Source organism: Onychomys torridus, chromosome 8 (genome assembly GCF_903995425.1).
Source record: "Onychomys torridus chromosome 8, mOncTor1.1, whole genome shotgun sequence".
Classification (NCBI taxonomy): Eukaryota; Metazoa; Chordata; class Mammalia; order Rodentia; family Cricetidae; genus Onychomys; species Onychomys torridus.
The window spans coordinates 82,479,356-82,490,170 of record NC_050450.1 but is presented as its reverse complement, the minus strand read 5'-3'; the positions used below and the strand labels follow the sequence as shown (position 1 = coordinate 82,490,170).

The 10,815-nt window shown below is 46.3% G+C and overlaps 1 protein-coding gene across 1 annotated transcript; it reads right to left on the bottom strand.

The window, feature by feature from the left end:
• Nucleotides 1-4,574: 4,574 nt before the first annotated feature.
• Tob1 (transducer of ERBB2, 1) lies at nt 4,575-7,801 on the bottom strand. The gene is made up of 2 exons (XM_036196162.1): nt 7,520-7,801; nt 4,575-5,809 (listed from the first exon to the last, which is right to left on the bottom strand). The coding sequence occupies exon 2, from the start codon at nt 5,657-5,659 to the stop codon at nt 4,589-4,591; it is 1,071 nt and encodes a 356-aa protein (XP_036052055.1). The 5' UTR covers nt 5,660-5,809; nt 7,520-7,801; the 3' UTR covers nt 4,575-4,588.
• Between the last annotated feature and the right edge of the window lie 3,014 nt (nt 7,802-10,815).

The following is a 10,815-nucleotide window of genomic DNA, read 5'->3' as shown; positions in this document are numbered from 1 at the left end:
TCTCTCTCTCTCTCTCTCTCTCTCTCTCTCTCTCTCTCTCTCTCTCTCTCTCTGTGTGTGTGTGTGTGTGTGTACACATGCATGTGTGCACACTCGAGCATGACCATACATCTAAACATGTTCAAAACTAATAGCAGGGGTTGGGGATTTTGCTCAGTGGTAGAGCACTTGCCTAGCAAGCGTAAGGCCCTGGGTTCGGTCCTCAGCTCCGGCAAAAAAAACAAAAAACAAAAAACTAATAGCAACATTAACATTAGAGGGTATAGAAGAAGTTCATTATCATTCATGCTTCTAAAATGTAGCCAGTGTCCATTTTAATTAAAATATTCTTGAAGGATTTTTTTTCCAAGAACAAATGAGAGTTTTTTGTTTCATGTTTCAAAAGCCAAAGAATATTTATCAGATTCTGATTGCCTGCTCTACACACATCATGTCTTACAAAAGTTTGCCTTTGAGCAGCTCTTTAGTAACAGTAATTTACAAACAAATCACAGGTGCTACAAATATATTATTGAAGATTACTTCAGGAAGTTACTTTGCCTTTTCTTAGAGCATTTATCAAAAAGCACAGCTAAGGAATAAAAATAGCCTTGGAAGTCAGGAAGTTTTAGTTAGAAATAGTGTTGAATTAAATCTACAGCCTTTAGCACAGGGAAATCACACAATGCTTATAAATTGAGGGAAATGGGGCTAGAAAGATGGAGCAGTGGTCGAGAGACCATTCCGCTCTTGCAGTACTTTGAAATACTCTATTTTTGGCAAAGCATCACCATGACCTCTGAGCATGGTGCTATTGTCTGCATATAGTATTCTCCAAAGTCCATCTGTTAAAAGTCTTGGTCCTCAGCATGACCCAGTTGGGAGCTTCTGTGGACCTTTAAGAGGTAGTATTCAGCTGGGCAGTGGTGGCACATGCCTTTAATCCCAGCAGCACTCTGGAGGCAGAGGCAGGTGGATCTCTGTGAGTTCGAGGCCAGCCTGGACTACAGAGTAACTTCTAGGAAAGGCGCAAAGCTACACAGAGAAACCTTGTCTCGAGGAAAAAAAAAAAAGAGGTGGCACTCATTAGGAGGCCCTTAGGTCCTTGGAGCTGGACCCTTGGAAGGGGCTCATTGGACTTGACATGTCTTCTCTCTTCTTTACTCCTGATCCCCCCCCCCCACCTCCACCCCTGAATGCTGGGATTACAAGCATGTGCCACCACAGCCAGCTAAACTGTTCCTCAGTTAATAGCCTCAATAATGAAAAAGTGATCAACAGATGGTTAAATTTTTTGTTTTGTTTTTACAAGACAGGGTTTCCCTGTGTAGTCCTGGAACTCACTCTGTAGACCAAGCTGGTCTCTAACTCTGAGATCTGCCTGCCTCTGTCTCCTGAGTGACATTACTCCTAGTTAAGATGGAGGTACCTAAGTATCTCTGTGAATGAAATTAACACCAACATACATTTAGAAAAACATCTTCAACATCAGGGTAACTTTAGCTTTCCTTCAAAAAGGAAATTAACTTATCACGATAAATGAACATCACTGCAATCGGTCAGGAAGCATTTTGACTGCAGAAGGTCGTGTGCTTTGTGTGGTGGTACACACCTGTAATCCCAGCACTTGGGAAGCAGAGGCAGGAGGATCAGGGGTTCAAGGCTATCATTAGCTATAAAATGAATTGGAAGTCAGCCTGGGCTACTTAAGACCTTACTTCAGAAAATCAGATTTCAGAGAAGAGGAAGAACAGGCAGGACACACTGAACTCTGCAGCTATCATTTCCTCCTCCCTGGTGGAGTGCGATCTGGAAAGCCCGTCACACTCCAGGGTTGGGCACTCAGCCGCTGCTACAAGATCTATAGTCACTGGAGCTAAAAAGATGGGGCAGACTTATGGAAATAACTTCTCAAACTGTAAACTGAAATAATCTTCACACAGAAGCCCCAAGACTGATGACACAGTGAGAACGATCTGGAATTAAGCTTTTCTAAATGTGCCAGACATAAGTTCCTTCAAGACAATTTCCATTCCTAATGAGGAAAAAAAAATGCATGAAATGGGGCCTTTGTTAATTTCCTTAAAAAAATGAAAACAAAACAAAAAACCCCAAAAGTCCCAAACTACTCAGACACTAAGCTCAAATCAAGTTTTCCTGAAACCAATCAAGATAAAATTTTGAGTTCATCTTTCTCAAGCACATATTAATATGAAGGTTCCAAGATGACTTTTCACTAAGGGCTGAACCATTCATGTCCAATCTCTATAAATTCTTTCGTCTACGTTGTCAAGTGGCCTTACCCTGATGTTTTGAAAAAGTCAGCTCTTTTTTCTTCCAAGTTAAAGTTATGATAATTTCACCGAAGTTTCTGTCAACTGGTGTTTAAACTTTTAAATTACTGTTGCTATTCACACTGTGATCTCCAAAGCTAGGAACTGGTGACCTGGTCACTGTGAGGCTCCACTTGCTACTCCAATATTTCCTCATAGCCTCATTCTGTCCACCACGGACAAAGGCCTCACCATGGAGCACAATGAGCAGTTTGGTCCTGTTATTTCAGTGCCTGTTGCCTTAAAACTTTTATTGCTCTAGACAGCTTGGGTGACAAAAGGCTTTTGTAGGCTTGTGTCTAAAACCTTCATTTCACTGGTAACCCAGACAGTGCTGGTGCCTGACTATAAAAGCAGGGCTGTTCTTCCCAGTTCAAGACAATTTTCTCACCAACATGTATCAGCAAACATTTAAACAATGAAATGACCGGGCCGAAAGGTTTTGTTTTAAAAGACAGGGTCTATGTAGCTCCAGCTGCCCTGGAACTTGTTGAGGACCAGCCTTTTCTGGAACACAGAGTTCTGAGTCTGCCTCAAGTGCTGGAATTAAAGGCATTTGCCACCACAATCTGCCATTTTGAAAGTCTTTTAATTCATCAGCCAAAAAAATGAAAAGTATAAGAAAAAAATTCAAGAAAATCCTACAGCTTCAGGCATTATAAATAACTTATCTATAAAGCCCCCTAACTAGATTGGATGCAATCTGCAAAAATAAGTAACAGTATGTTAACATCTTACTGGGAAAAGGAACATAAACATTAATATTTAGCAAGTTTTCCAACTGTGGATGGTTTTAATCATAAGTTATCTCTTGCCACAAGCAATGGTTGAACATAAAGGATTAGTAAATAAATCTTTTGAGGGTAGGTCAGCTGCTTTTTCTAGCGTTTTCTGAGCTCCCTCTCCATATACATTTCAAAAAAACGCTGTCAGATTACATGACTTCAGCCCATCTCTTCTCTCCCCTGTAACATTTTAAATAGCAATTGCTATAAAGTAGGATTGACCAGCCTTAAAACGTAACACTGGATGAAGCAATCTGAGGAAGGTTGTTACAAAACAAAGAGGTCTCGGAGCCTTGGTTAGCCCACCCTAATTTGAGTAGCATTTCATTTTAAAAAAAGGTCTCAGGTAGCCCAAGGTAGCCTTAAACTATGTATCCAAGGATGACCTTGAACTTCTGATCCTCCTACCTCTACCCTGAATGCTGGGACTAGAGGCATGCCTGTACCACTTATACTTATAGGGTGCTGGGGATCAAACCCATGGCTTGCATACTAGGCAGACAAGCTACTAAGCTACACCCCAGCTCTGGCAAACCTTTGACCAACCAGCAGAGCCCCAGCCTTCCACTATCCCTGTGATTGGAGTCAGCTATTCCTTCTGAATATCTGAAATATTTATTTATAATGAGCATGTATTACCTAACTCCAGCCAAACTTCTAGCAAAGGTCTAAAACAAAGACCACACAACAGGCATTTTTAATTTTAAAGAATTTTAATACAAACTTAATATAAACTATTTCAGTCCCTCTTAACATGTAAGACACTGACTCAAAATACTTTTATACCGTTTTTTTTCAAGTATTGCACAATATAGGTACAAAATTAATATTTACGATTACATTTTCTTCCATAATATATAGCAAAAATCTTTAAACCTTTAACAGAAAATACATTTTTTTGAAAAAGCAAATATTCGTACATTTTAATTCCACCACTAAAGGAATATCCTGTACACAATTTCAGAATAGTTGATGTCTTTAAGATGGATATTTTACAATTTCAGTAAAAAAAATACAACATGAAGCTGCTGACAGATCACTGTAGTAGAAAGATAGAAATGCAATACCATATTGTAGAAACAATATATATCCTCTGGTATTTTACAAACTTGGTACTAAATTAAACTATACAATTAGAAAAGACCAATAAACCCACTTATTAGTGCCAATTTTTTATAAAAAAAAAAAAAAAAAAAAAAAAACCAGCCATGTCCTTGCTATGTCTTAAATACTGTAAGAGCAATATCTGAGAGTATACTTTAAAATATACAGTCAGTATAAAATAACTTGTGCTTGGTTGGCAAATGAAAAATGATGCACGTTTTATTTTGTAACCAAGCTTGAATGTATCCTTACTATAAGCTTTGAAAAAAAAAAAAATCTCAAGGAGGCAAAAAAAAAAAAAAAAATCCCCCCTTGGGCCGATGCATTTTAACTTGTACGATACATGTTCTCTCTTTTGTTTTTTTGTTTTTTGTTTTTTTTTTTTTTTTAGTTAGCCATAACAGGCTGGAATTGCTGGTTAGAATACTGCATGTTATTTAAGCTAAAATTCAAGCCATCTACGAAAGACTTCTCGTTGAGGCCTCCGTAGGCCGCAAACACATCAAAGGCATTACTGTACTGGAGAGGACTGAGGTTTAGGGGGCTGTCACCTGGGAACATTCCATTGGTACTACTACCTTGACCCTGCATATTAGGAAAAATGAATTCCTTGGCATTGGGAGACAGAGCAGAGGTTTGCTGCTGCTGCTGCTGCTGTGGAGGTGGTGGTGGAGGCTGTGGCTGGGATGGTGGCTGCTGCTGCTGCTGCGGCTGCTGCTGCTGCTGCTGCTGTTGCTGTGGCTGAGGCTGGCTGCCCAGGCCCAGCCCATACAGAGAGTGCATTGAGGAAGAGATGGCTTTCTGCTTCAGGAGGTCGTTCACATTCAGGCCGAGGTTGATCGGAGAAGTACGTGCTACCTTGCTGCTACGCCCACTGTTCTTCATTTTGGTGGAGCCGAACTTGGTGGCAGCAAACGTGGCCGTGGTAAAGGTTAAAGGCTGAGTGGACCGGGGCATGAAGGTAGGGCTGACAGCAGCAGAGTGACCAAAGGGAGGCGATGGAGAGCTGGACACTGAGGAGGCCGGGTCACTTATGGGCATGAAAACCTGGGCCTCTGGGTTAAAGCTGTTTTTGATCTCCTTATCCAGCTCACATCCATTTTCATTATTGTCATCCACATAGAGCACCTTCACTGGTCCCTTTTCACCAATTTGGTAGGAAACCTCAAATGGGTCGATCCAAACGCTGAGATCCTGTGGCAGATTGCCACGAACATCATCAATGTCCAAACCACTCTCTTTGGACGCTTGTTCAATCACCGGGTCCACTTTCTCCCCTACATGTATACATCTAAACCCTGATCCTTTGTATGGCTTTTCAGGATACCAGTGCCCTTCATATTTCTTCTTAAGAAGTCTTTCAAGCTCTTCACCAAAAATGTTGACCCGTCTCCTGGGAAGCTTATTGTACAAGTATGAAATGATAAAATTTAGTGCTACTTGGATTTCAAGCTGCATAGCTGCGCTGCCACAAAAAAGTTAGGCTTGTTTCAACTCCTCCACCAGAAAAATAAAATTTTAAAAAAATCAGTTTGTGGCAGAGAAACAAATTCTCATTCAAAGCGCTGGTATTAGTAGATTATCCTTCAACCTTTCGTGGTCTTGTTCCTTTAAGAAAACAGAACAAAAGCAAACACGTCCAAATAAGATCAATGTAGTAGCTCCAAAGCTTTTTACCCAAAGCAATTTCACTTTTGAAAATGTCTGCTAGGCTAGAAAGCCTGGAAAATATTACTGCAAAATAAAGGGGCAGACAATAAAAAATAAAATAAAATCACTGAATTCAAAACGGATTTACAGGCAAAACAGCATTTTAAGCTACTGTATACTGTTTCCCAGAAGAATTTAAGGCACCTCCAGATTATGTATCCTTCCTTTCTCTCCTCTGTCCCAGTGTTTACTAGGAGCTGTGTGCTGCGTTCACCCACCCACATACACATGCCACTTTTAGAAGTTGGTCGTTAGTTTTTCTCGCTATTCACCATTTTAGAAGTGACTCTTGTATCTTAGTTCATTTTGGTAACATCACATTTAAATTTGTTCTATGTTAAATATCTGGGAATGTTATAAGTTACAAAAATCATTTTTCATTTTCAAAGGTCCTAAATGAACTGTCACTTTGGTAAATGATAGAAACCACATTATCTCCTACAGTTTTAACTATGCCAAGGGCACTCACATAACTGCTCTTTTCCTTTTTATTGTGTATTGTCCCCCCCCCCCCCCCCCCTCTCATTCTGAAATTCTGAAATTCCTCTCAGCTGCAAGGATAAGAAAAACAAGCAGCTTAAAACTCTTATTGATTACTCTGTTTAAAGGGCAGGGTTTCTCAGTTTTATTCTAATTAAAAAAACAAAAAACAAACAAACAAACAAAAACCTTCCCTCTCCGGATAAAACGAACAGCCCCTAGAGAGGCTTGTACGATAAGGTCGACCTTTAAACGTTTGCTGGATCAGCACTGGGTGGGGATAAGAAAAGATCAAGGGCAAACAGAGGTATTTCCAAGGGAGAGCTATTTGTACACCGAGGTTGATCAAAAAGGGCATTTCAAACAATCAAGCTGGTGCTAATCCGTCTGTTCCATTTTCAATATTCTCGGCGACAAAGGGCAAAGAATCTTTCGTATTGCCCCCAAACTACACTTTCCAAGCCGAAAGCCGAGCGCCGGCAGAGAGAGCAGATTCAGCCGGATTGCTTCAAGGTGCAGCCGAGCCCAGCCAGGCTGGGTGGAAGGTAGTTTTTAAAGCAACGCCTTAAGACAGGACTGTGAAGAATTACATAAACAGCCAGTTGGGTCTCATTAGATTTCTGCTCACAGCGCCGGGAGCCCGAGTGCTACGGCAGCAGAAACAGCCAGGGGAGGTGGAGGAGGAGGAAGACTACCGAGCTTTGCTCGGGGAGGAGGAGCTCGGCCCCGGGAAATGGAGAGCTGGCTCTCCGGCCGCCCCGAGGACGCGGGCCCCCGGCACCGGCAGGTCGCGGCGCGGGCCGCCCTGCCATCCCCTCCCCCGCCGTAACCTGACCCTGCCTCCCCCCCTCCGCTCCCCGCTCGAGGCTCCTGGGACCCGGCCAGCATCCCAGAGCACCGGTCCCGGCCCGATCCCAGTACTCCGGCGCCCCCTGCCCCCTGCCCGGGCGCCGCTCCCCACCCGCGGCGTTCCCTCCTCCCGGCCGCCCTCCGGCCGCCCAGCCTCGGGGCCAGGCCCCCCGGAGCCGCTCCGTTCCCTCGGGTCCCCGCGGCCGTCCCTCCGCACCCGGGCTCGCAGGGCGCTGCAGCCCCTCCCTCGGCCCCTAGCCGCCGCCCCACCGTACTTACAGGCTGCTCCGGGGCTGCGGCCGCCGCCGAGCCGCGGCTGGGCGGGGGAGAAGGGGCGGCGGGCGGGGGCGCGGGTGGGTCGGGAGCGGCGAGGCGGCCGGGTGCAAGACGTCGCCACCGCCGGACGCGCGACGGACGCTTCGGGCGGGCCCGGGAGCTCGCTGCTCTGGCTCTGGGGTGGAGGGGGACGACAGGCTCAGACGAGCGCGCTCGCTTCTCCACACAGCCCGGCGGCCCGGCCCTGCGTCCCCGTACAGCGCCCTCTGCGCGCCGGGCCAGAGCTTCGCTCCTTCTGCCGCGGCGCGCGCCCCGCCTCTCGTTTTATAGCCTCCTCCCCGCCCCCAGCCTCCGCGGGGGTGCGCGCCGCCCGCGTCACAGTCCCGCCCTCCCCACCCCTCACCCCGGGGCCGCGCCGACTCCGCCCCTGCCCTGCCCCCCCGACGCCATTGGCCAAGTCCCGCCTGCCCACGTCCCGACGGCCGCCGGCGGGTGGCCACGCCCCCCATGCGGCGCGACGACCAATGAGCCGACACTTTCGAGGGGCCGGGGGCGGGGTTAAGGGGAGCCTTGGAACGGGATTGGAGGAGGGCTGTAGGGGTGGGGCGGCGGGGCGACCGGGGCTCCGAGGGGGAGGGGAGCGGAGCAGGTGGCGGCGCGGCGGGGGCCGGCCACGAGGCGAGGCCGAGGTTCGGGGAGGGAGGGCAGAGAACACGGAAAAGGCTGCTTCCGAGTGGGGCTGTGGCCGAGGGAAACCCAACTCTTAGGCGAGCTATCCTGTGGGTCTCCAGCCCACCCCCGGGTGACCCGGACTCGTGCGCCCGACTCATCGAGTATTCATCCCCGCAGGGCCCAGGCCAACTGCCACCCCCGAGTGACCACTGCAGAACCTGGGGGCGGGGAAGGAAGGCCACGTCGCTGCACCTCCCGCCCAGGTGACAGTTTAACTGCCTCCGTAGCACCCCCCCGCGCCCCCCCGCCAGACCTCCCCGGGTCACCTAGCAGCAGCTTGGACATGGGGGTGGCTTGAGACCGTAAGAAAAATCGTCTTATAGCAAACGTCCCAGCTAGCGACACGACGCCAAACAGCCTATGGGACCGCGTGCGCGCCCACGCGTGCATTTTGAGGGCTTTCACCCAGGCGCACAAAATAAACTCGGTGCCTTGCTGAGGAGCCGTGCGAGAGTTTTCTGGACTGTGTGCGGGTGTCCAGGGAGTGGGGACGCAAGGGACTCCAGGGGCGCGGATAGGCGCCGTTTCCACAACCTGCAGCCCAGAAACCCGAGTTACCTCGGGAGTGGAACGGGGCGTTCCTCTCGGCTAAAAATATTACTCACAGGTAGCAACGATGCCTGATTGGTCGCCCTGGACGGTAGCGGTCAGACGATTGGCTGTCTGGTATCCAGGAGACGGACGTCAAACTAGGACTGGGTACGGGCGAGAGAAAGTCGAGGGGGAGCCAGGTAGGGGAGCGGGGAGAAAGCGAAGCAGTGAATGAAACGCCCAAGGCCTGGCCTTCCCCTTCCCAGTCGGGCACTCCGGGCATGCTTCCTGGAAAAATCCGACCCCGGGGCTGCTGCCTTGTCCTTAACACTGCAGGACCGGCATCTCTAAGCCTCTGTCTAGAGGTTAAACCAACTCACCGCCTGTGTAGACCATCTGTACCACCTAGGGCACAAACCCGTGTCTATGCGGCTTGCCAAGAGACTTTTTTTTTTTTTAATGGATGCAAAAGTCTGGATGTAGCCTTTTTTTGCACTCGGACCTGCTTGCGTGGGTTTCCACCTCCACTTTTAGAAGGAACAGCTTTGAGAAAATATATTTCTGAAGTCTCAAAGCGTGTGAGAAGGGGAGGGATTATGGAATGGGCTAAGGGGTGGGGTGGGGACCGGTCAGGTGACCCATTTCTTGTTTATTGCACAGGTTCCTAAAACTTGGGCAGCGCTTTTAAGAACATAGCAGTTTTACTCAGAAACGTTTTCAATTCTGTTTTAGATTTAGTATTTGGGCTTTCTAGTTGCAAACAGGACGGGATTAGATTTTGAAAGGATGGCAAACATTTAAAATTAAAGTGTCCTGCAGCAAAATATTTTTAATTTAAATTATTTGTCTATTGTTTTTCTTGGTTGTGTGTTTTTGCTTTTCTGAATTAAACAGTTTGTCACAGAAATCAGGCGTTTTGAATTCTATAATTAGCTGGGCACAGAAATTGCAAGAACCTAGGTAAAATATTTTGGGAATGGCTTACCAAGAGAAACACTTTATTTTTCATGTGCCCTAGAAGCATAATTTATTACCATTAGGCAAATAGTGTTACTGTACCAAACGCTCAGAATTACAGACACATGTGCTGGGCCATGTGTCTTGATTTGTAATTTGGAAAATATATCACTATAATTAGGGAGCATATTAGGCTTGGCTGAGATTGAAATGTCTAACTAAAAATAGATGAATCATAATTTTGTTAAGCTTATCTATACTTTTCAAGAATTCTCTAGAGGAAAGGAACCTCTCTCTCTCTCTCTCTCCTGAATTTCTTCAATGTACAATTGAATAAGTCCTAAAGCATTTATCTGCTACAGACTGGTTAAATATTAGGAACAGCAGTTTTAAAATGCACGAGTTAGGTGGACATGGTGACACACACCTATAAATGCCAGCATTCAGGTTGAGACCGAAGGATCACAAGTTCAAAGCCAGCCTGGGCTATGACACAAGTTCCAGGCCTGCCTGAGCTGCATGTCTCAAAAATAATAGAGAAATAAAAGTAAAAACAGACAAAATTGTTATGGGTTAATTCCAGAACTCTTGAGAGTGAGGGCTGGGAGGTATGAGAAGGTCTCAACCCAAAAGCCGTTACAACCATAGTGTTATTCTACCACACTGAGTTTAAAATACATTTCATTCAAGTATTGCACTTTGAAGGATCCCTCCCAGCTAATTACTATTTAACATTTACTTTAGAATTCTACAGCAGTGTAGACTGCTAAATCATTACTTAAACCTATACAGATTTATAGAGATTTAAAAAAAATTGATCTGAGGCTCCAGGTAGTGTTGCAATCAAGAGAGTCTTCTCAGGACCTGATGACTAGGGCCTGTAATGACAGGTAATCAGGAGGATGAGGCAGGAGGATCAAAGTACAAGGCTTGTCTGGGTTACAAAGTGAGTTCAAGGTCAACTTGGGCAACACAGTAAGACCATGTCTCAAGAAGTAAAAAAGAGCTGGGGCTGTAGCTCAGTGGGATAAGCCTGTGACCCCAGCACTTCTGAGAGGCTGAGTCAGGGGGATAGCAAG

Coding starts and splice junctions, on each gene's coding strand:
- Tob1 (XM_036196162.1), bottom strand. CDS start 5,659: ATGCAGCTTGAAATCCAAGTAGCACTAAATTTTATCATTTCATACTTG.